Genomic DNA, 26,252 nt, shown 5'->3' with positions numbered 1-26,252 from the left:
TTTGTGTGTGTGTGTGTGTGTGTGTGTGTGTCTCTGCTACCTGCTACAGTATCTAGGTCATTGTTTTTGCTGCTTGTGTTCCTTGTCTGATGGATATGTACTATACTCAAAGCCAGATGCTTATGCAGCCTGAGCCAAGTTATATATTATGCCACAGGCAGTCTGTGGATGCCGTACAAGCTTTACAGTCAGGGGTTATATTTGCCTTTGTCACTGACTGATGTACTTTTATGAAGTGACTGTATTTGCTTTTCTGCTGTTTGCAAGTTATGTTTTCCCTGAAGTACTGATTTGTGTTTTGTGTCTAACATGTAACTCTATCAGTGGTATTCAATAAGTAAACTATGAACGTAACATGTTTTTCCTTGACTCCACTGGTAGATTTTTTTTTTTTTTTTTTTGTTACATTAGTTTTTCTGATTTTTCTGCCAACAAGCAAATCATCTTCTAAATCCTGACTGCAGTGTGTCTTTTCTTTTTTTTTCTTCTCTTCTTCCCTTCCTCCTGCGTGCAGCATCCTCACCCGGCCCTAACATAACACTAGAGGGTCAATACCACTGTCACCAAGGACCTGGGATCCCACTGGACAAACTGTGTGACTTCAGTACAGACTGTCCGCTCGGCGATGACGAAGGCGACCTATGTCGTGAGTACACCGTGATACGAGAACACAGCTGTTTATAAAGATGTGCAAGAGGAAAAAGCTCACGTGTCAGTTGTCCTTCCTGCATTCATTTCTGAATCAAAGGGGCCTAGTTGTGAAGTTGGTCAGCTGTTGTGTGCTGTCTTTAATGAAGCCGTTGCGTCCTGCCCAACAGAGCAGCAGCTGAGAAAGCACAGGGAAGGGGGGGGGGGGGCTGTAAGGCAGAAAAAAAAGGCAGCGGAGCTATGCTTGGCTAGCATTTCTCACCCTTGACATATTCCATGGTTGTTATTTCTACCTCTTTGCACATTTGTTTTCTGCTTTTCTCGAGACCTAGGAGGAACACTAGCCAAGTATGCTGACATCTTATTCACAAGTGAAGTCCCCTAGGCCCTGCTGTTTATGTGTGTGTGTGTGTGTCTGTGTCTGTGTGTGCGAGTGGCGAGGATCTATTTTTAGTCCCACCTGCATGTGTGCATTTTTACATCGTCTCCACACACAGTTTAAAAACTCACCCCCTACAGTTGTAGTTTGATTTCAGAGTTTTTCACCCATATTAAACCGACTAGAATTCATTTGCTTCTGTCCACAGTGCAGGTCAGCCTCCCATGTGGTGCTTATTAAAATGATGGCTGCTCCCTTGTGCTCATAGGTTTGCTAACTACGGGAGCTGAGAGATAAGAGGGTAACGAGAGGGTGAAAATCCCAGTCAGACGCTGTTTCTCTTTCTACTGCAGGAGGACTTATCAGTGCTAATTGGCCCGAGAGGCTAACCCAAGGGTATAATATCCATTTGAATGTAATAAGTGTGTGTGTGTGTGTAACATTTTAATTGTAGGAGCCACAGTTGGACATTTGAGCATAAATATAAACAGTAGGGTGCAAAGCCAGCTCGTACATGTCACTGACTTCATCTGCCAACCATCTGCATTCATGTGTGATGCAACGTAAAGTGTAACATTCATATGATTATTTCTGATTTATGTGTTATGAGCTCCATCGAGAGACTAGTATTTGTGTATTTACATCAGCAACACACCAGCAGAGCATGGACAGTGTGGTCTAATACTTGACACAGACTAATGGGTCTTGTAGGGAACAGCTTATTGCTGTGAGTCCACTGCGAAATGTTTCATATCCGACTCGTCTTTTCTCTTCATCTCCACACACCTTTTCTTCTGTCTGACCTCATAATGCTGAAAGTGCACAGAAGCATGAAGACCAGATGTCATTTGGTTTGAATGGTTGAAGGTTCTCTCTCTGTCTCTCAGTCTTTTCCATAAATAGTAATAACCTTTATCTTTTTTGATTGAGGACAGGGGCTGGAATTCCACTGTCCATTCATCAGTCCACCCTGACACACCTGACTGTTTTTTTTTTCTTTCCCTGTCAAACGCAGTCTACCTCTGTACGTCATGCTCTGTGTTTATTCCATTTTCATCTCCATCATTCGTCACAATTACCCCCTGCTACCCAAATCACATAGTGTTCCTTCTCTGATACCCTATTCTCTATGATCTATCCACAAGTTATCTTCATCTGATTTGATCTATTTAAATCCTTCATAAGCTGTGCCAAGGCTCATTAACAGGAAAAAGCAGGGAGAGGCAGGAGGAACAAACTTAGCTTGTGTCAATCACAAAGATTCCTAACATATAAGGAAAATGTAGTCCCTGTGGATCTCCTTCACCATCCTAACCCATCATCATTATGCATAAACGCACCCTCCGCTCTTTGAGAATCACAGCTTCCTCTGGTTGATCTTAGTCTGTCTAAATTCTGCAGACACCCCACTGCTTTCCAACATTACACTTTCTCTGCAACTACAGAGAAATGCTGCTTTGCATCAAAGGTGCATGCAAGCGGGAATTTAAAGTAGTAATCTGCAAGATTTTCTGTTGTTGTTTTTCTTGGAATATCATCTGTGATGGTGGATCATTACTTCTCCCAAATATCATTAATTGTTACACAGTGAGTCCAGTGGTATAATGTCTTTCTTTCTTTGGGTTAGTTTAGGCAACTTTCACTGCTCACACTACTATAACTACCCATATTTCTCAAGACAAACCAGCAATGGTAATAATTTCAGTCTTACACCACTGTTATTCAATTTGACTGGGTAATAGTACTTTAGTATGTTTTCTATGAATCTTCTGAACTCTTTACATTGCTAAAGAGCTAAAGAAAATTATTCATGACACATTACAAGTGAATTTGCACATGTAATCACACTTTATTACATGAAACTTGCCATGACATGTTTTTATAGGCTGTGTCACCTAGTGATGTTGTCGTGACACAAGTGACTGACACTCTACTCAACATTCATAATGATTAAGTGATTCCCATGTCAGTTTTCATAAAATAGTAGTGATACGGTTATGTCAGCCTTATTCACACTTCATTAAATTGTGTGTTACCAGCTGAAATCATTTGCAGGCGGCAAAACTAGACTGATAGCAAACAGGGAAGAATGACAGCTTGGGACGCAAAAGGTGCTAAGAGTGACACATCTGCACAGAGCTAATGTGTGTAGATGTGTCAAAGGCAACATCATCACAGACTTCTCTGTTCATATCGTGAGTAGCTATCGTATTATGCAACATTGAATTTCTGTGGATGAAGAGCATCTAAGTGACACCGGCTGGTGTATGTAACAAGGAGAGTGATTCATAATATCACACAGAGACACAAAGAGACATGAAATTCACTTATTACCCAAAAAAAATCCAGAGAAGCCTTTGGTTGCTGGAGAAAAACATCACAGGAAAAAAAAATCAATTTTGTTTTTCTTTGTGTTACTTAAAAATAAAAATGATTATGATTTTTTTTTTCCTGTTATTTCTGTGATCTTTAGGTGTTTGAGACCTGTTAAAAGCCTTTTGTACAAAAAAAAAAAAAAATTCTAAAACTGGTATCATTGAGAAAGGAAGCATTTTTCTCGTTATTGTTGCTGTAGAATACCTGCTTTATGATCTCTGCTCAGGCCAGTTTCAGTTCCATTATCTGGATGATGCCATTTCCAAAAAGCACACTTATCAGGGCACTTACAGATTCTTATAGGTAATGGGCACTCACAGGCGGCGGCTAAAGATGAAAGGAACATAAAGCAAACTTAAGGTGAAAACTTTCAAACACTGAAATGAAACTCAGACCTCAGACCTCCTCAGTGTTATCACAAACCTTCAGCTGAAATCTGATAGGAAGTGTAAACACTCAGCAACATCTAAAATCATGAAATAGATAAGAACATTTTCAAAATGCACAATTAGATTCTCAATAGATTTAATTGTTCAAGGATGAAATATGAATATTTAATTCCATAAAAATGTGCCATGGAGAACACATGAACTTCAGCACTGCAATAAGTGAACGGTGGGCTTAAATAATCCATGTTGTTTAATTTATTCATAGGGCAGGTATTTCCAGTGGTGTCATTTCAGCCCCTTGGAAGGATTCAGTGACAATAGTCACATCAAAATTTAAACCGATGTGGGGCCCTATACATACATACAGCTCTCTGTTATGTGTAAATGAAAATGGAGTGAAAAAAGGAAAAAAAGAGTGAAAGGGAAAATTGGATCAAAATCGTGCCTCCTGAAAAAGCATTGATGTTTAAATATTTGCACTACTTGAGTTGTATTTGATTTCTTCTGTCAGTTACTCAAACATAAAATGAGAAACCTTGTTTGCAAATCAAGGAGTTTGCACTTTTTCTTTGCACACACACACACACACATCTCTTTTTGTGTGTAGTGCAGTTTTCTCCACTACCCAATACAATGAAATCTTTCCACTGTATTGCTGCAATACAGCATAACTTTGTAAATAGTTGTAAATAGCTGAAATGCTTCCATGCCTCCTGCCATTCTTTGAGTGTTGACTGGCTCCTCCACCTCATCTTTCTCATTTACCCTCAGACCCTCTTCCTTTTTTCCTCTTCTGCTTCCTGCCTCCCCCTCTAGACACTTCAGGCCTTTTCCATTTTCTACTGATCTTCCTAGAGCCCCCTCCCATCGTACCCCAACCCTAATTTTCACTAACACATAGAGTCCTGTGAGCCATTAGTCTACACCTCCTGCATGCCTCTCCTCTCTCAGCCTCTTTGCCTTCACTGTCGCTCAACTCCTTGATCCGCACTCCCCACCCCACCCCTGTCCTTTTTTCTCCTTGGCAGTTTGGCTGTCAGTGTTCACTCCTTTCTCTCCACTTTAACCCTGCTGTCTGCTCTGTCCACTCATTATACCACCCCTCCCCCCTTATTCCTTATCATCTTCTCTTCTCCTCCCTTGATATATTCTCTCTCCTGTCTCTCTCCAGGCCGCTTTCTCAATGGAAGCTACTGCTCTTTTGAAGAAGGCGAGTGCAGTTGGCAGTCAATAATGGGCCGTGGTCTCTCCTGGAGAAGAGTCCAGTCTCCAGCCAAGACTACCAGACAGAGCTGCCCGTCATCAGGTGGCTCAGACACATCTCTTACAATATCATAAACACCGTTCTGATTCAGCAATGAAATGGCCTATTTGTGGCGCCTCTTAAGTGTGTATAATGTTAATGGTTTGTTAAAAGAGACTTCAAAGGGGAAAATGTGACTGTAAAGGAAGACTGGGGCATTTTAAACCAATGATCTCACATTCCTTTTTTAGTATGTTTGGTTTGTGAATATGGGAAGATAATCAGAACCTCTGGTGTGTCAAACACGGGGTTGTTGTCTTGTTCAGAGCTCGCTGCACTGCTACAAACAGAATCCCATTGGGTGTGAAAGCTCCAGCGTATAGACTCTGAGTCCTACATCTGCAGTTCATTGTCAGTGCAGTGACTCGAGTGTGTCTCTTGATGAGATTTTAAAGTCTTGGTTTGCTGAGCCTTGTTTTTATTCTCAGCTATGTACAGAAATCTCAGAGGTAGTGTGGGGAAACTATAAATGGAGTATTGTAATTTTATACCATATTTGGTGATTTTATATATAAATTTTTTCGTCAGTATATTATTGCAGCAGTTACCCTAAAAGGACAGAAAATATATGTTAACTGTCTTATTTGTTGAGCTGAGCTGTGCTTCTCTCAGACAAAACTTTTTGAGAGTGCCTTTGAAAATCTCTTGTTAGATTGGTTAAGTTGTACATCAAAGCAGAGCAAATGGAGAAATGGAGAAATGTGCCAACACTTCCGCTCGCTAATGGTCGCATCACAATTCAAAACCACAAAATCCACTGTACGACTTCTCGTTCTCAGGCACAGATTGTATAATATGTTTTATTTCTGGCACTGTTTTTATTTTGTGTGTTTAATGTGTGTGTTTGTGTGTTCAAGGTGCTACTTTCAGTGTGGAGGGAGGCCAGTCCAAAGGCCAGCGTGGCTCAGCGTTACTGAGGAGCCCTCTCTTCCCTCCTCCTCTAAGAAACTCCCCATGCATGGTGAGCAAATTACAGTGTTTCTCCACAGTGTAAATATAACCCTCATTCTCAGACTTGTACATACAAATATATGATCAGATGTGCACAGCTGACAGTTCACTCAGCTCCACCCTCCATAGTAACAATTGCTACACCTATCAAGCTGTCCATTCTCTCATGGTAAGTATGTGATAACTTTGATTTCACACACACAGAAGTAAAGAAAAGCAGGCCTCTCATTTCGAGCTGATGACCGTGGGTTTTCTCAACTGAAGTGACAGCTGTTCTAAGCTGATTGTATCAGCTTCAGTTAGCTAGCGTAAGCTGATGTTAATAATATAAATTAATTAGTTGAAAACTCCAGCTGACTTTTTAATGTTTCCAGCCGATTTGTTTTAAAGGCAGCCCGTAAAGGTCTCTTCTGATATACTCTATAAGCTATAACTGGCTTAAAAGCTAACAATGGAAAAACATAGGCAAGAAATACTGTAGATAGATTTATACTTTAATATTTGTATTGTCAAAGAGTTTGTTTCACTTTTACAAAGGAAAATGTTTTAAGGATGATGAATAACTGATGATTTTGGTAAATGAAACATTCTTTAAAGCAAGTTTGGCTGGAGTTTCTGAAGTTTAAACCAAATAAATTCATATTAGTGCATTTTATCTTTGTCACAAACTTGGTGTGTTTCAGTCGTCGCTAGAAAAGAAACATGGACCCTCACTCACTTTTCAGTTTGTGTTGCTGCTGAAGTAGAGAGGATTGAACAATTTGAAATGTTTATTGCTTTCAGAAACAGCTCAAAAATCAAACGGTAATTTGCCAAGGCAGTAGGTTAACACTGTGCCATCTGTATGCCCTGAGAGACTCAGAGACAGTGAGGTTGAACTTGTCAATCACAGTTAGTATCTGCTGACCTAGTTGTGAAAACATTAGAATTCATGCATTATTCAGACCTTGATGCTCACAGAGCAGGTCCCTGGGTGAAGAGGTTGTGTACTTGAAATTGTGATTGATGTTGTTGCATTAAGCATTTAGACTTATGTTAGCGGCTTTAATAGCGCTCAGCACAGTGACCTTTGGCCCTTTGCTTGTTTACTTTGCACCTTTCAAGTGGAGGTAAGGAGTCATCTAGGTGAGAGCCGGTGAGACAGGGGTGAAGGGTGGAGGTGGGACGGTGATGCAAAGGTCAAGAGGTCAGAAAACAAAATAATAAGAGAGCCAGAGGGAAAATAAATTGAGTCTCAACATGAAAACGATGAAAAGAAACTTGCCGCAGGGAGGACATAGAGGAAACCCAGAAAAATAGAAGGATAAAAATGGAGGAGGAGAATGCTGCTGTCTCTCAGGTGTGCATTAGAGGAGTCTGATATTTGTGAACAGCAGCGGAGGCGGCGCCACACCATCACAGACCTGGCCTCCCAGCACTTTGGCACGCAGCCAAAGATTAGCCATGATTCCAGATTAACACTCTAAATCCCTCTCTCTACACTGAATTGGTGCTGTTCAATCTAGCCTGTCTGCTCTTGGACAACTATGTTGAGGATATTAGTTTTGGGTATTAGCTACAGACCACATTCACTTTCATGCTGTGCCCAGCACGCACCGTGCAGTGCCTGTAATCTTGATGTTTAAACGGTCACCATGTGGTTTCGCAGTTGATGATAAGGACCACAACCTGCTATCGACAAGCACTCAACATAAAAGTGGTGAATTCAGTTTTCTGGATAGCGTCGTCTCTATGTGTACTTCTCATCAGACTTCAGCATCAGCATCTGTTCCGCTTAAATGGTGAGGCAAGAATTATGTTCTTGGCTCCAGTAAAAGGCTGTAGAGGGACATGGTCACATCCCATGCTTGTTAACAAGCTTTAGATTGAGACTTCCCTTTACTATTTAATTCCTGCTATGGCCTGTGTGTTGTTTAATTTGAAGCAGGTTCACACCCGTCCTGTCCCTCCTGGAAACAGTGAAATGAGATTGGTTTGTGCTGAAGCATGCAGGAGCGGCATTGATAGGAAAATAACCCAAATCATGGTCCTGCTTGAATTCTATTAATCTTAGAATAATTAGAAGTGAACAGATGGCTGTTTCTGATTGATCTCCATGCAATTTTAAGTGCATCCCTTTCTTGACTGATAACACCCTTGGATGGTGCTGTGATATTTTATATACAAACACACATTGTGTACCTGGAAAATCAACACTCCAACTTTGTGGTAACTTGCATATTAAATTTTTATTTACTATATTTTTCATCTGAAACTCCAACTCACTTCAACAGGTGCGGTTCTGGCTGTGTTCTGGAGGCCTGCAGAAGGGGTCGCTGTCTCTGTGGATAGTGGAAAACAGCACAGGCCCTGAGGAGCAGCGCAGACTGTGGCATTCAGCCAGTGAACCCAAATCTGAGAGGGGCTGGAAACTCATCATACTTCCCCTTTATGCGCTGGCAGACTGGTACAATAAACACTCACCTGTTTCGCCACATAACAGCCAGTTTTGATTATATCAAGGCTTGTGTTCAGACTGTCTGAGGGCATCAAACTGGTAATTCCACTTTGAAATATTTGATCAGACCAGCCATCCAACTCTCATCCCATCAAAACACTGACACACACACACAAATACTTAAGTGCTCCCACAGCAAAGAAAGCCTTAAGAAACGCAACCAAGAATCTCTTCTTCCTTCTTTTCACCTCTCATAAATGCAGATTTTCAACATTTACATTCCAATTTCTGGGAAACATTTCCTCTCAACTCAAAATTAATGAATCCCATAGGGACTCTAGTCTTATACCATGGGCCTGCCATGTGTACAGTTGTACAAAATAACCTCCTCTCTCTTTTTATTCCACTCGTCTGTGATAAAGAGAGTAGAAATCAATACACAAGGCTCTACCCACCCTACTTGCCTTCCAATTAGCTATGGCCCTGAATTCCCCTCAAAGAAGAGAGAAATTAAAACAAAATAGAATAAAGAAAGGAAAAAGAGAAACACCAGATAAGGCATTTCATCCCTGTTTGCCTGACTGGGGGTTTCTTTGCCATTCGAGCTTGGATAATCCTGCTCCCCTGAGAGTGATTAATTTTTGATTCCTGGGTTATGTAGTCAGCTGTGCTTGTGCACTTAATTAGAATGTCATGTCCGTAACCACTAGGTGAACCTGCCAGTCTTTGCACAGTGACCTTTGTAGAGCTTAAATGGAATCAGAAATGCAGCCTAAAGTGCAGACAAGAGTCAAGACATGGCAGACAGTATACGTAGACTGAGTGTTTTTGGTTACAGTTCCTCTGCGTTGACAGCAGTAATAGAAACACAATATGATCACCATCAAGTTTTAAATAACAATTGTCATATTAAATGTTACAGTTGTCTAGGGATGCACCGAATATTCGGCCGGAAACGGACTTTTATCACTGAAACAACATGGCCGAAACCGGATGTTGTGATGACGCAAGCGAAAACCGCGGCCTGTACGAGCGTGTGTGGAAAGGCCAACATGTCCGCGGTGTGGACGCGTTTTAGTAAATGTGAGAAAGACACACGGATGGCGATTTGCAAAACACGTAATGTCGAAATTTCAAGAGGGGGTGCATGTGCAAAGAATTTCTCCACGTCGGGTTTAATTTATCACCTGAAATCCAAACATCTCGATCGCTGTGCGGAATGTGAGAGGAAAGCAGCGCAGAAAAGGAAAATCCCTCCGGATGTTTTTGAAAAGGCAAGGAAGTTTAAAACTTAAAGCGCTGCAACTCGGTGTATTTGTTGTTGTTAAAGACCTACGGTTAACATATGTACTATGGCAATCTTTGTTTTGATACACTATTATGTTGTAGTCCTACAGCGAAAATTTTAAAATGCACTTTGTGTTTTTATGAGAGAACATATTTAATTTTACAATCTTGTTTAAATTGATTTATTCTTTGAAACGTTCATATTAATTTATGTAATCGCAATGCCTTGCAATTTCCGTGAGGTTAGTACACAATCATAGCCATAAATGCAATTGTACTAATAATTTCTGTCGGTGTTTTCGGCCTTGTTTTCCTCATTTTCGGTTTTCGGTTTCGGCCAAGAATTTTCATTTCGGTGCATCCCTACAATTGACAGATACACACTGATAGTGTGTATCGAGTACACACTGATAGTGTGTATCTGGGAGAGAAGTGCTATTTCATTTAGAACTCACTGTAGGTGGTGTTACTGTCAGTTCCATCCACAGACAGCCCGATCACTTCTTGTGAACATCACTGTCTTAAAGCTAGAAATAAATAAAGAGAATTATGAGATACTGATAAAAGTCTGCAACCAAAAAAACATTCAGTCTTTTGTGAAAAAAATGTATTTAACTCCAGGAATAATTTGATATTTTGGCAAATAGAGTTACATAAGAAGATTGATACCAGTCTCCTGTCTGTGCATTAAATATGAAGCTGGAGTGAGCAGCTGGTTAGTTTATAGACTAGGGACAGGGGTTAACAGATAACCAGGCTCCGCCTTTCAGAATCTTTAAACTTCGCAAATTATACAAGTTTAAAGTAAAAAGTTTAAATCTTGTTTAGTCCATTAACTTCCATTAACTTCTTAGTCCAGCAAAGAAAATATAACTCTGTTAATTAGTCATATTAGATTGAGATGGGCCTCAGATGTACATGGATTGTGTTACTTTTGGACAGAGAGAAGCCAGCAGTTTCCTCTGTTACCAGTCTTCACTCTGAGCTGAGCTAACCAGCTGCTGGCTCCACTTTTTTATCAAACAGATTTGAGAGTGGTGTCGATCTTCTCATCTAAATCTTGGCAAGAAAGCAAGAAAAAAGACATTTTACCAAAATGTCAAACTATTCTTGTCAAAGTCTCAGATGTATAGCTCATACCATGTTTGGGTAACCACATCTGCCTCAATTATTTTGTGCATAAAAGTATTTCATTTGGAACCAGAAAATGTATTTCATCTCTGTCATTCTGTGCTCTTTTGTCTGCTAAAGGAGATAGTGACTAAGGCACACAATGCACACCCTCTAAAGCCAGATCTCGGTGGCATTTTTCCTGAAGCACGATAAAGTCTTCCTCACATCATTTCAGTCAGAAGCCATCCAACCATTCACAGGTTGCAAGGTAGTTAAAACAGCTCCGTCCCTCTGCAGGTTCTGGCTGCAGTTCAGCGTGGAAGATGGGCCTGGACCCGGTTCAGCCATCTCTCTTGACAACATCTCTTTCAGTATGGACTGCTTCCTGGCATGTAAGTACTATAAAAAAAAATGTTGAGTCTTTCTTTTTTCACTCTTACTTCATCAGACCTTGGTTAAATTAATGAAATTGACTGATTGCCTGATTGATTAACCATGACAAGCACAACGGGAAAAATACTCCACTCTGGAATACTCTAAAAAGTGTAAGCACTTTTTATGGACTTCAGAGAGACTTAAGTAAACAGTCAAAGTGGCCCAAAGGTATTAAATTAATTATGTTAATGTTTTACACAGACAAGACTTGATTGAGTGGCAGTTCTGTACACTTTATAGAATTTATCATTACTTATCCATGATTTATCCATGATTTATTTATGTACTACATTGTCTTCTTTTATGCAACCCAGAACTTTTGGCAATTCTTAGTCAAGACTATTAAAATACAGTTCATTTTAAAAATCTTAGCATGTCCTCTACAGCTCTGCTTCTCTCTTTGAAATAGTCTATATTAAATGTGTTGCAGCTTTGCTTAGAGATACAAACTTTATGGAAATGATATATATCATTACATCTTTTTTAGTACCTTCTCTTTTAGAACCTTTGATGGGTCCTCAAATGTCAGAACAGTTAAATCTGCCGTTATATTGCCTGCTGATTGATATGGGTTTATGTTCCCTCAAAGGTCAAACCTTACGTCACCTTTCCAGATATTTTTGTGTTATAATTGAGATGGTTTATCGGTATGAAAACAGGTGTAAGATGACAACCAAGTCTGCCATCAGAAATGAAAGGTTAGGAGTTCAGCGCCTCACCCCCCCCCCCCCCCCCCGTCTCTGCCTCTGTGGAGGAAGCTGTTTGAACAGTGACAGGAATAGTAATGTCTGAGCATCTATATACCTGAGAATAGCTCTGACAATGAGAACTGTGTTAAAATGAAGCAGTGTTAAACTGACTACACCTTGGCCAAGAATTAGACTCAAGCAGTAGGATCATGGGTGTCACCCTCTGACAGAGTCTGATTTCTGTCCTGGTTAGATCATAAAACTTTATTTACTGCTTAGATTTTAAAACTTTGTATTGTTACTGCATGGATGAAAGATGAATATTGTACAGCACTGCTGTGACTGATAACTGCTATTGTGTTCACCTTCAGATGATTATTGTGATTAATTTATAGATCAGCTGCAGAAATAATCTCAACACTATTGCCCTAACTGTGAAATGCAGTTAACACAAGTTCATCAGCTGAATATGATCTGAGAAATTTCTATAGGGCGAGTTGCCGTGTATCAGCGCAGGCCGCGTGGGTTAGAGATTCTTAATTTAAAGAGATGACATTTTCCTGGAGATATTTGCACACCAATTTGTGTTTCATGTCCTCCAGAGCAGGAGCAGTGGTGGGGCAGCTCTGAAGGATCATTTATCTCGGATTCGCTCACTTTCCAGATGGAAAGTTCTTAATCTAGGCCAGGTATCCATTACCTACAGCCACACTTGACACGGGCACATTTCATCGCCTATCAATCAGACCTGCTGATGGGAGATGCTGCAGCTCAGCAAAAGATGTCTTCTCTGAGAGTGATCACTGTGAGTGATTAGCATGATGGATCCCTGAGCATTATGACGCAGCCCTGTAATGTGTTTTGGAAGGAAAACATACCGCGGACACATTATGCAGAGGTCCGGCCATCCGTGACCTTTTTCCTACTCTTCTCCATTCTTTAGTGCGATTTATAGTTTGGCAAGCATGTGTGCTTGGTGATGCATCCGTTGCCCTTCAGGTGCGGGGCCTGGCTGTCAGTTTTAGCATTTTATCTTCACCAGCATCATTAAATTACTTTATGGGATTGGACAGCACAGGAAGTCCATCCTTTTCTCTCTGCCACGTATCATCACTTCTTCTCACGCTCTGCGGTACAGTAACAGCAGCACCAGCTGCTTCTATACAGATCCCTGAACATCACTCTGTGAATGTTCCTCCTCAGAAGCCCAGTCCTTGACATCACTGTATAGTCAATGCAGTGCTTCCCAAAAGATTTACCATTGCAGAAACAGAGATTTGGATGGAAATAACTGGATGTGTGGGATTGAGGCAGTATGAAAACAGCCTGCTCAAACTGTGTTTTACCCATAAGCAGCCATAGATAAAGATTGTTATCCACTGACAGTGCAGGTCCAGGCAGTTTTTGACTGGCTGTTGTATTTGTGTTATCTCTCATGGAAACTTGTGTAATACATCTAGGAAATATTGTAATGTATTTGTTTCAGTAATTATTGCCTGCGCTGGTTGGTGTTAAGAAACACGGAGACACACCGTGGACCAGTAAGTACAGATGCTCTGCAGTCCCTCAGTGTGTCCACAGTGATGACAAATAGGGCTAATTTAAAGCACTTAATTCAAATGTGGTCTCTCTCAGGTTTATCAGCCGCCTTGTTCTTTATATACAGCAGCAGCTGGATCAACAATCGCAGCTTTAAAGTGTGTGCAAGTGAACAGATCCGGAATCTAAAAGAACAGTACGTTCTCTTTCATTTGGGAAAACATACTACAGTTTTCAAATCCCATGTTTCCATGAGGAATAAGACAGACTGTCAACATGAAATGTTTGTTGTGTGGTGATTTCTCAGAGCTGTTGCAATCTTGAGATATTTTGGGATCGTGGCTGGGTGGTAACAAGGTGCCCCCCCGTGGCTGGCCTCTGGTGGGCTTCAGGTAGCTTACGGCGCCCTGCTAATGAACAGTGACAGCCACGCCGGCTGTTGCCCTGCCCTCTGGTTCATGCTGCTCTGTGGTGGACCTGCTGAGTCCTTCTCTTGCTGCAGCAGCATACCAATGCTGTGTGCTCCAGCTCTGGCTGTTCCACAGCCCTGCTGTAGCATGTTCTCCCATGCTCAGAATAACAATGCAGTGAACCTGATTAGTGACTTTGTTAAAGATGAAAAAAGTTGCTGAACTTGTGGATATGTAACACATCTAAGGGTCTTACTTACATCGAGACTGTGTTGTTTAGAGTGCTTCTATCAGCCCAAACAATCAAACATATTGCGGTCACTCGCGTGCTGTATGTGATCCCATCAAATCTGCACATAAACCCTATTTATATCAAAACTCCCAAGTGTTGGAGACATAGATGATCATATTTATTTGAGGATTACAGGGCTGGGGAATGAGCTATTGATTTCTTTGCTGCCAGATTTTAGGAAAACAGTGCTAAGGTCTTTTAAAGCTTTGAAGCCAAAATTACAAGATTTCTTAACCCCAAAGAAAGTTTCAGTCGAGAACCACCAGACCACCAAAGCCATCCGACTCAGTGCACAGCTTTGGTGTACCTTAAAGGGTACGCTGCAGAATTTGGATCAAACAGTCCTTTAATGGTATATACAGTATCACCCAGAGGATTATGGGTGAAATTTCAGCTCAAGCACAAATAATAAGTTGTTTGCTCTAAGTCAAAGTGAGGAGGTTTTCTCAGGCCAAATGGAGCACTGCCACATAGTAGCTTTCCAAACCTTTCAGCTGTTGAGGGAGCCCCCTGCCATATTGTCATAAACGGTGAGCTTTCAGCCTGAGGTGACAGGGAGCCAGGATGGAGAGGAGGGAGTGTTTTTTGCGGTAAAATGATTATAGGGATAAAGATGAAAAGTCTTGTTTTTGTCCCCTGACACTGCCAGAATGATGGAAATGATGGGAAGGCAGGCATGATTTGTTTTCACCAAGGAGGCAAATGACACAATGTTGGCAACTCATCGGCTTGTCACAATTAGGAAACTTGTAGTCGGATTTCTGCTTGAAATTCAGCTCAGGCAATTCTTTTCCAAGGTCTTGGAAACAGCACCTGCTCATCAATGTTAGTGATATATGGAGCTGCAACTTTTTACTCCAGGAGTAGCTGTGGCTCAGAAGAGTGAGGCAAGAGAAATAAAATACTCTCATGAAACCTTTAAGTCATACTTTGCTGCTGTTTGCCAACCAGGGCTACCCTATGGAGAATATCAGGCAGCTCCAGTGTAAACAAACTGTGTGCTGTTCTGCTGCTCTGCAAGACAGACCAGTCTACAACTACAAACCCTCTCTTTTCTCTTGCTGTATGAGATGCAAATAGGCCCTGAGACCATGTAATCATCCTCTCTACAGTCTATTTCATATGCAGGACAAAAATAGGACTTAATATGTGGGCCATATGCATAGAATATCATTTACAATGCATTGTTTGCATGCTTCAGGTATCTACACTGAACACATTGAAAGCGCTTAATGAAAGGTCTATAAGGACCTCATTGGTGTTGATAGACTGAAGCATTGTGGCTGTCTGGCTGAAACAGTAAAGATTTCTATTGTTCTAAAGCTGACTCTGCGGTCCCGGCTCTTTGGGCGGCATGTACTGGATCCACCTTTGTCGTAAAAGTTCTACATCAGCGACAGGACTAGTTGAGTAGCATAGCAAGTTGAGATCTGAAACCATACCATTGCGTGATGGCAGCGTTATCAGCTCTGAAAACCACAGTGAACTGTATCTGACGTCTCAGTCGTACAAAACCCTTCTGTTTTCACAGCAACCAACAAGCGTCATCTAGCAACAGAGCCACTGAGGTTTCTTTTCTGCAGAGCAGAGCATCAAAGAAATTAGATGCTGGACAGAACTCTTCAACAAAACATGTTCTTTCCTTGGAAACAGAGCTCCAGACACAGACACATTTATAGCAGCTAAGCTGGGTTCTTAAAATAAGAAAATAAACCTTTGTACATTTTATATTCACATCACACGAGTTGCACAGGCTCTGAAATGTCTTCAGTGACTATTGTTAGCAAATAATTACTTAAATTTAAGATTTTGATGTATTTGGTCCTCTAGGGTGTTGTAATGCTGTTGCTGGACATTGATTTTGTCATTTCAGCACTTCCTCAAGTAAATACTGGAATAGTGTTTTGTTATGTTCAGCTGACAGGGTTGCATTGATTGTTCCCGTAGCCTCTACAGTCCCTGATCAGATGTGGCAGCAGATTTCTTTAACACCATTGTGGCCAGTCTTTTATAGCACTGATTGCAGTGCATGGACCTAATCAAAGAAAGTAATTCATCTGCTCAGTGATTCAGTCAAGCAACCACGGGAACTCCTGTTTCTGCATCCCTACTGAAAACTGAAGAATGGCGACAGGTGACTCTTTATTCCAGGTCAGCATCAAATCATTTCAGCAGTTAAAATTAGACTCCCATGCTCTAACATCTGTAGGAAAAAAGGGTTCTCTATCTGGATCCATAACAGCCAATCAGCCAGCCTGTTGCCTGGAAGACTTAATTCTGGGTGAGAATGTGAGGGGAAGGGATCAAGGTACCAGCAAGCTTATGATCTCAGTCCTGGGAAAGTGGTGAGGCTGAAGGCTTGATGGATTGCTGCAGAACACCCAGACTGAATGTGCTTACACATCTACTGTAGGAACAGGTAGAGACAGAGAGAGATGGAGAGGAGCTGGATGTTATGCATCCTACTCCTGCTGTATAGCTATTGGTGGTACAAATGAAAGAATGACCCCTGCTGGTGGTTCCACATTTTCTGTGCCAGTGAGGGGTCCGCAGCTGCTGCGCCAACACAGTTCTTCAGTGCAACAGCAACAGGATTTCATTGCTGCACATGAAGGAGAGAAAAGCACTTTTTTCAATAAATGCATATTGTTCCATTTCAGCCAACGGCGAATTTCCACCTGTGGTCACCAGCACAACCAGGCTGTCGTTGAGACCTACTACCGAGACTATGGCCACGTCCATGGGGAGCCCTTTGATAAACTTCCCCACCACTGATTACGGTAAGTGTGGGCTTGATTGCCACATTTAAACTGGAGGGGTGAGTGACACTCAGGTGTGAATGTCTTCCATCCTGGAGGAGTATGTTCTCCACAGTTATATTTTCTGTGTGTCTGTTTCTCCCTCTCTCTCTCTCTCTCTCTCTCTCTCTCTCTCTCTCTCTCTCTCTCTCTCTCTCTCTCTCTCTTGTCTTTCCTGCTTTCCCTTTTGCTCACACATCAAACTCGCACTCAGGCCTGCCTGCATTAATGATTCACAATTACTGTACACGTGCTGAGCATGGCACAGTGCATGGGCTGCAACAAAGTAAGTGTGCCCCCTGCTGGTCTGTACCACATCCAGATCTGCATGAGTGGTACAGATGTCTCCTTTGGCATTAAATGGAGCAGGACAGGCAGTTTTGAAGTATAAAATCCTCCAATTTGTCTCCTGAGAATGTCAGTGGAGCCAGTTACACAGACTTGACATTTTCCACCTCGTACTCTCTCACTTCCCTGCTTCAAAAGGGTAAAGACAAGCAGAGGTTCAATTTCTAAATTTAAAGTCATAAGTTAGAGTTACTTTCATATCAAACCAGCTCTAAAGCCTGTTTTTTCAGCTAGTAGCTTTGAAGTGCTTGAGGTACACTAGGCTTGTTGAAGCTTCTCTGCTGCGAGATATCAGGCACTGCCATTTTAGAGTTACACTGTATGGAATAATCCTTTTTCTCAGAAATAATTTGCTCAGCCTGTAGACATCACACCTCTCATACGAATGCTGAACAAATGGGAACTTTGCCTCAGTTTCTGTGACTCTTAAGAGTCCAGAGAGATGATTGGTCTGGGCTGTGTTTCCACACTCTAGGAATTGTAATTGCATTCATCTATATCTTGTTTTCTCTCCCAGGCGGCATAAAAGGCTTTTATGACATTCATATGCTGTTAAAGCCCAGCAAATCAATTTTGTAGGGTATGGAGGCTAGCCCTCCATTTGAAACTGGTTAGACAAATCACACTCACATACCCTGGGCCCTGACACACTAACCGACCTCACTGACAGACCGGCTGTCAACTGCTTTGCATCGTCAAGTTGCATTTTAACACACCACAAAGGCCACAGCCAACATATATTTTGAGTCTAAATGAGAATTTTATTTCTGTGTCCCAAGAACATAATGCTAAAAAAAACACAAAACAAACTAACTGATCATTCTCATGCCAGCATTAGTCTTAAATTTTAATCTGTCTCATATGCTCATGTTTGAAAATGTGGTACAACTGAAAAATGTAGTGTTTTACTTTTCTTTGCATCGGTGCGGACTGTTGGACAATGAAGAGGCAAAATAACAAGGGAATTTGCACTAAATGGAGGAAATCGCTGATTGATTAAGCTGAACAGTTGGTTAGACGGTTCCATCACTGATCTGCCCGCACTGCAGATTTAACACACAGCATTCAGTCTGCTCAACAGCTGCTGATAGGTGCCCACTGGAGCAAACGCTGCAGACACACCACAAAAAGTAGTGTGATGGTCGGGAACAACAGCATCGCTGCAGCCCAGAGTGGCACAGGGAGCAATGCTCCCTGTGGACTTAGTGTGTCTGGACCATTTTATTTTTTTTCTAATTTGTGTCTCTTTTTGTGCAGCAGGTTGTCTGATTGAATGTCTGTGATGTGGGTCACTCTTCAGTCTTGAATACAGAGCAGTCTGTTTGTGTCTGGAGGGTCAAACGGGGATAGTAAAAGATCAGACGAATGTTTGACCAGCTAACGTGATTTGATAATGTTACAGGATTATGCATTGAACTGGAGCCACAGGCGTGGGTCACTCTGCAAACAAAGACGACTCAGTCTATCAAGAAAATCCTTTTAATGCTGAGCAGGACACATGGCACTTGGCATTTCCCAAGGAAACATTTTAAGTACAATATTATATAAAGAGTATTTCATAGAGGAGAGTTTGATACCCGGATTTTGCTGCAAGAGCAACAAAAAGGCCATTTTAATGTGCTTCCACAGGTAATACTCAGTCTGGTCACTATAAAGCCAGCAGACTTAAATCTCCTCAGAGAAACATGGGAATTTGTGATCACACTGCTCTCGCCCTTGTGATTATCATAGATATTAACTCGGGGGAAAGAAGTTGAACTTTCAGTTACAAGTTGGCCATTTCAAAGACAGCCTTGAGCGGTTAACATTCGCCGGGCGTCTCCCGTCTCCCCTTCTGGAGTTGATGCTTTGACGTCTGCAGGGCAGGACGGCAAGCCTGATGAGAGTTTTAGCTCAGCAGACCTGTCACTCCAACAAGGCTGTCTTCTTCCCCCGACACGCTCAATGATTAACCCCAGCAAACGTCAGCGTCTCTTGTCTCCCCTCACTCTCGCCTTCATCTTTGCGTTCTCTCTGCCACCATATCTGGGCCTAGCACATTTAATTCCCTTTTGTTTCCCCATTTGTTTCCAGTTTTTATCACTCAAAAGCTGTTATTGACTCTCTGCTTGTGGCCTTTACTGCTCTGTCATCCCACTTCTCTGTCTTTCGGTCAGCATTCACCTACATCTCAGTCTGTTGTGCCACCTCTTGCTCTTGTTCTTTTTTCCCACCTTCAACCTCACATCACCTTCATTCTTTTCTTTCTTTTCGTCCCTTCCCCTCATCTTCATTGATTCTCCACTATTCTGGCAGCAGACACTTTCATTTCTCACCACTGTCCTACTATGTGGCACCCACCTTTCACTGCTGACTCATCAGTTGCTTTTGGGGGAAAGTGAAAAAGTCTCTCTGGATGAGTTTGCTTCCCTTTCTTCCCGTGATTACCTCTCCTGATGGGAAAGGAACGCGTCGCTAACCTCAAAATCAGCTCCAGGCTTATTTTCCTCCGGCCATTCGCTTTATGAGAGAGAGCGCGTATGTGTGTGGGTGTGTGATTGACTAAGATTGGTGTTCTCAGGTTCTTTTAAGATGATAAAACAACTTTACATAATGCACGGTCTCGATGCAACAAAATGTCATTATATTTACACCTTATCTGGAAAAGTGTAGCAGGATTTACAAGCATTAGCTTCTTTGAACAGACGGCACATTTTCATATCAAGGTGTTCCAATTCTGCTCATACAACAACAGACAGCAACAAAAAGTTGTGTAGAGCAAACTGGCATCAAATCAAAGACAGAAGGCATGGTGACTGAAGCAATCTGATTGGCTCTTGAAAGTAAATGACAGCAGATGTCTGTCCCTGAATGCCGCATGCAGAAACAGCGTTTTGGCCATTACGTTCTCACTAATTAGCCGCACAGAGAAGATTTGAGTCTGTGCTTCATTGTTTACTCGTTCATAAACACTGGCCTGCGGCAATCAGTTAGCTAGTTGTTGTTACTTTGGGTTTTGGAGCGAGGACATTAGTCACTAAGACAGATATGAGACTGATAACGAGCAGTGCCACGCAAAACAGGCTTTTGTAATTAATTGGACTAAGGTGCTCCGTAAGCTTTGTATTAAGCATTCAAATCCATTCATGGTGTGCCAGCCTTGATCCATCTTTCTAATGGGCAGCCCAAGGAGGACAACTGTCACTGGGTAAGGAGGATACATACTAAGAGAGAAATGAGTTTGGAATGAAAAATCTAATCCAGTATGTTCGGAGTACATGTAGTTGTGTTTTAAAGTGGAATTTTGTTGAGGTATAGTAAGATCCAGAGGACATGTAATGGCATGGAAAAAACAAGTTATCATATGCATTTATTGTGCTTTTATGGCACTCATTTGAAGATCTTTACTTTGATGAAAAAGTGATGCAGAGAACACTAGAATTAAAAAGAACCTTGCCTGTTGTGTGTTACCACTGAGAAGAGTTGTTCTGTAAATCATATCAAATTGTGGCTAAATCACAGCCTGATAATTAGACTAAATTGTCTTTTGATTTTCTCTTTGGCGGGGGTGGGTCTGTTTTGCCTGAACAAGTCTAGTGACTGACATATCTGTCGTGTCTACATCATCTTCAGAGCATTTAACTCAACATTTGTCATGTCAATCAAAAAAAATAAAAAAGTAGATTATGCTAAACTAACAACAACAAAACTGATAATTCTTTTCACTGTAAACCCTAAAGAAGAGACGTAGGAGTTGCTTAGAATAGATCTTTCTCTGGCTTAGGAAGATGACGTCCCATTTGTAGCAGGCGTTGTTTTTCCGGAGCCATTGGCACCCCAGCTGCATCGACAGACTGGCTACATTCAAATGTAGTAGAGGGCTACGTTTCTTTCACACAGGGCTACTGTCAGTCTGAACGTGGCCTTAGTCCAACCTGTAAAGTTCTGATTGGCTCAGTTGTTTCTCCAAATGGGGGAAAGAACCGATGTGGAACCAGGCTAACCCAGTCATGGCTCAAGTCAAAAAACTCGAGAATTTGCGGAACTTAATCAAATAGCAGTCTGATACAACAGGCCTTCTTCTACTGAGTGATGAAGGCGCTGTCCATCTGTCCATTTGACCGTCCATCTGTCTGTCGCAGCACATCATATCTTGGACACTGCTCATCATTTTCTTACAGAACTGAAAGAATCTCATTGCTTCTCTCTGGCAATTTAAAAACTACTCATACTGAAGGCAAAACTGGGTGCCTGTTTACTCGTTACAGATTGGCCTAAGGGCTGCCTTAGTCAGAGAATCACATGTTTACTGTCTTAATAATGTTCAAAGGCGATAAAGACTGCTGCAACATAAACTGTCTGTATCGCAGTCCAATCAGAGACATTTTTCTAAACTGTGAACCCTTATCTCTCTTTCTCTCTATCTCTTTCTCTCTCTGTCTCGCTTTGACTCTTTGTCTCTTTTTCCCTCTTATCCGACTCATCTAGAACAATTCCTCACTGATGACAGTTAACAGCATTGCCCCTTTCTTTGATGGAGGTCAGTGTTTGTTATGATGATGGCATACCACCAGTGGCAGAGTTCACTGAAAAGGAGGTTTTCATATAATAGTCAGGCAGAGTCAGAGTCTCCCCAAGGGATGTTTGCGTATGTGTGTGTGTGTGCGTATTAGTGTGTGTGCATGTGTGCTGCAGGTTGGGGGTTGGACGCATACACACCACTTATTAGAGAAGACTGTCATCTGTGAGAGCACATCTTGTTTTTGTTTGTTCTGTCAAATGCCCATCACAGAATGTTTGGTGTGTGTGTGCGTGTGCGTGCGCGTAAGAACTGGCTCATATCGATGGCCCCACAAGATCAATCAGCTTGGTTGAAGTGTGAAACAAACAGCACCCTATGGAGACAGGACAGAGAAATCAAACAGAAGACTTGCCTTCTTTCAACACCCGCAGCGCTAATGTCAAAAAGTCAAGCTCAGTCCACAAAACAAGGATCTCATTCATATCAAATAGCCCAGAATTCACTTCTACAAATGAGAAAAACTAAACTGAGATAGAAAATTCCGACTCTACATTTTACCATCACTTCTTTCTCTTTAGCGTGTCCTACCTTAACTGATTGCCAGGTCAGAGTAACCCATTACATCCGACAAGATTTACATCGAAAGCGCTGTTTGGCTTTGGAGGCTTTTCCCCACCCGTGATAGATTTATTCCCAGCAGTCTTAACTCTTTTTACCTTGTTGGGTGTTGAAAATACTTACTGAAGGATCAATTTACTGCTGCTGGATGGAAGCCAGAGAGAGCTTCATTCACCCTACAACAGTGGGGGTTTTTTTTTACACTAGGAGTGCGTTTGCTAAGACCAGGCTAAACTCCAAATCGTTCTCTTACCATAGTGGTGTTTCAGAGTATTGTTTTGTGTGTAATATGATTTTGTCTATTTGTTTTACTAACTGCTTGTCTGTTTCTTTTGTTTTTTTCTTGTGCTTGTTGAGCCACCCTGGTGGACAATAAAAATATATTCTATTCTATTCTATTCTGTTCTATTCTGAGAGTCTGCCTGAAGTGATCTCTGCTTGCAACCCATTACCAAACTCAAAAGAGATGTTTTGGCTAAGACAGAGTGGAGCTCAGTATGAACTACTGATGTTGGATCACTTACCTGGCGCCCTTGGACCAAACCAATCATGGATATCAGGCTGACAAATATGTTGCTCGACATGCAGTCCATCCAGGTTTCAGCAGTAACACCAGCCATCATTTGGACTGGCAGCGACAGAAGCAGGAGCTCAGGATGAATGTTTTGGCTTTAAAATGATTACATCCCAAAAACACATTACTTCTTTTGCTGTGAAAGCACAGCTGCTCGCCAAAACTCGACTGGAAATTAATATCATAATTAATAAGAAGATGGGGTATATTTTCAATTAGCTGTTTCTAGGCAAACACTCAGGTACACGTGCTAAAAATACCAGCTTCCTGCCGTTGTTTTCCCCAGTCAGAGAGAGAGTAGGTTTTGGCGAGAGATCCTGGTAAATACAGGGATCTGTATTCCTAGGCTTCAGCTCTAATAGGCACTACACAGCAGGTAACTTGAACAGCAAAAGGTGTTGTGGGGAGAGGACCCTAAGTTTAAGTTGCACTCCTGAGACTCCTCTGATGCTACCTCTTCTCTTTCCTGTGTATCCTGTCAGCATTTAAAGAAAAAAGTTTTTAAAAAATGCCTGTGTCTGCCTGTTCTAAAAGTATCTAATCACAAACAGTATTACAGTCACACTGAGCAGCAAGTCTGAGGTTACAAAAAACACCATGAGAGTTACTGTTGTTGCAGGAATGACTTTGACTTCGGCTGGTTTCAGACTTTCAGTAATCAGCCCTGCTCTGAAATGAATGATAAGTAGTCTCAGAGCGTTCACGGCCCGGCTGAGGGGGAAACAAGAGAGAGAGAGAAAGAGGTGCTTCACTCCCTGGTGTCTTCCTCACTGCTCTGTGTCCGCAAGACTTAAATCAGGATTTAGTACTGCAGTTTTAAGTCCTTCCACGTCCATCTGACAAGACTAATCTCGTGCTAATTACAGTGAAAAGAACTCCAATTAGCACCAACACATGGGATTACACAGAAAATGAGGAGAAATGTTTGTCACCTGTGATCCTGGCACTATGTATCCCCCTGCTTGCAGTTGTGAATCTGATGTTAGTAGCATCTCATATAAGTAGCTTCCAGTTTGGAGCTTGCCTTCACCAATATGTAATAATTTGCTTCATATCTGTATGTTTGGGTTTTATTGACGGGAAAGTGGAGCAGTGGGGAATGTGAAGTGGAATGAATGCGAGACAAATAGGACTGTAATGAGTCTGTGGTGCACTGCATTTCAGCCTCTCTATCATCTTTAAGTTTGCTTAAATGCATGTGAGACTGAATGCAGAGTGTGTGCTTGTGCAGCTGTGTGTGCTCAATGAAGTGCTAAATGTTTTTTTTTCTTCTTCTTCTTCATGTGCAGCCAAAAAATGGATTTTTCATACCTGTGGGGCTGTGGGCCCTGAAGGCCCGACTCCCACTCAGTGCCTCAACTCCTACAGGAACAGCAATGTCAACGTGACAGTAGGCACCCGAGGGCCCTTCAAAGGCATTCAAATGTGGCAGGTCCCGGAAACTGGCACCTACAGGTAGGACTGATGTCAGCATATAAAGCCCCTAAGCACACACACATCAGACCTAACCATTTGTACAACACACTGTCACTCAACACCCACTCTGTAACAATTTTATGTCTTTCTGAAGGGTCTCGTTGTGTTACTGGGCCAATCATTAGGTACATACACTGGATTGAGCACTCAACACATACAGTATATAGTACACACCTCACATTTTTAGGCATCGGCACACTCTGTTCAGCTCACGTTTTTTTGCAACAGTGCAGACTCTTCCTCACGCCCACTTCTGGTCCTCGGTGCATCAGGAGCGCATCAATCTTCCACGAGCAAACAGAAAATATCACTATCAGATTCTTGCAGGAGGGAGCAGAGGCTGGAGCAATGGCAGCTAAATAGCATGATTCACTCAACACCTGACTGTGAAATCCAAAAAAAAAAAGCAACCACCTCCGTGTCTCTGTTGGTGGCCTTCAAGGCTTTTCAAAATACCTCAACAGTCAGCCTGAGCAACTTGACCTCAAACTATGTACTGCTCGAGGATTAATGCTGTAATATCCAGTACCTTGTGCAGGATCAATATTCCTCCTGTGGGCATTCATGACAACATGAGGCATTTAACTTGGATTTGACTTGGACTTTTCAAACAGCAGTGCCTCTGAAAGCTGCTAGCCTCCCACATCAATACAGAAACAAACAGGCACACAGTCGTAGACGCACACACACACACCACTAAACTCCTTGAGGCTTAAAATACCTAACTAACAACAACGTGGACATCGCTGTCTTAACACATGTCCCGGAGTTTTTGAAAAACACCTTCTGTCTCCGCACTCCACAATTGTGGTCTTGATGCGGCCCGGTTTAGCTGGCAGAGCCTGTAAATGAAGCTGACAGACGGCCACGGAGATGAATATGCGCTCTGCATCTCCCAAAAGTCATTAGGCAAACAGCTGAGGTAGCTACTGAGCACCGGGCAACGCTCTCTCTCTCCGCACCAAGCTCGACCACCAGGGAAGAGAAATATCGAAGCTCTCCCAAAAACCAATCAAGCTGTTGTTTTTTTTTCCTGGCAACAAAACTGGAGCGTTTGAAATTAGTGTCTTTTGCTACAAAGATGTGTATTTAAATTTCTGTTTGTGTGTCTGTGCATTGTAGTCTATGCCCTTTAGTTGTGTTGTGTACTTTTTTTCTTCAGGAGTGTGCGATGCTAGTTAAAATGTTTTGATTAAATGCACTCATGGCGAAAGTGTGTTTCGGTGTTTCCAAATTAATTTTGGCTGTTATTTAACGTTGCACACTCATGAAATCACAGGGGGATTACACGAGGACTGTTTATCAACCTCCGGTTATTTCTGGTAAACACGTACAGTGGAACTCACAGCGTACAATAAGTGCATCATCATTGTTGTGTGAACAAGTTTTGTTGCTGTACATGTTCATACGCATAAAAAAATCCCTTTGAAAAAAGAAAAACTAATGGAATCAAGCAGCTTTCCATTTCCTGTATCAGTAGAATAATTATCCCACTAATGAGTTTATGTGTGTGTTAAATCCAGGATCACAGCCTATGGTGCCGCTGGCGGTCGTAGCGTATTGGCCATGAGCAGGTCACATGGTGTCTACATCACTGGAGACTTCCTGCTTAGAAGAGGCGAGCTGCTCTACATCCTGGTGGGACAAAAAGGAGAAGACGCATGCCCCAACGTAAGTGGCTTTTATCTC

The 26,252-nt window shown here is 41.9% G+C and overlaps 1 protein-coding gene across 1 annotated transcript in view; it reads left to right on the top strand.

Annotated features, from left to right (window-relative positions):
* The window catches only part of alk (ALK receptor tyrosine kinase), a 301,016-nt gene that overhangs the window by 242,203 nt on the left and 32,561 nt on the right, over positions 1-26,252 (top strand). The window contains exons 6-13 of the mRNA XM_041061252.1: positions 515-646; positions 4,964-5,098; positions 5,953-6,056; positions 8,320-8,492; positions 11,181-11,275; positions 16,909-17,028; positions 24,377-24,542; positions 26,087-26,234. Of these exons, the coding sequence (XP_040917186.1) occupies positions 515-646; positions 4,964-5,098; positions 5,953-6,056; positions 8,320-8,492; positions 11,181-11,275; positions 16,909-17,028; positions 24,377-24,542; positions 26,087-26,234 (1,073 nt within the window). The remainder of the gene's footprint in view (positions 1-514; positions 647-4,963; positions 5,099-5,952; positions 6,057-8,319; positions 8,493-11,180; positions 11,276-16,908; positions 17,029-24,376; positions 24,543-26,086; positions 26,235-26,252) is intronic.

Source organism: Toxotes jaculatrix, chromosome 17 (assembly GCF_017976425.1).
Source record: "Toxotes jaculatrix isolate fToxJac2 chromosome 17, fToxJac2.pri, whole genome shotgun sequence".
Taxonomy (NCBI): domain Eukaryota; kingdom Metazoa; phylum Chordata; class Actinopteri; family Toxotidae; genus Toxotes; species Toxotes jaculatrix.
The sequence above is the reverse complement of the archived record's forward strand: the minus strand, read 5'-3'. Positions and strand labels throughout refer to the sequence as shown.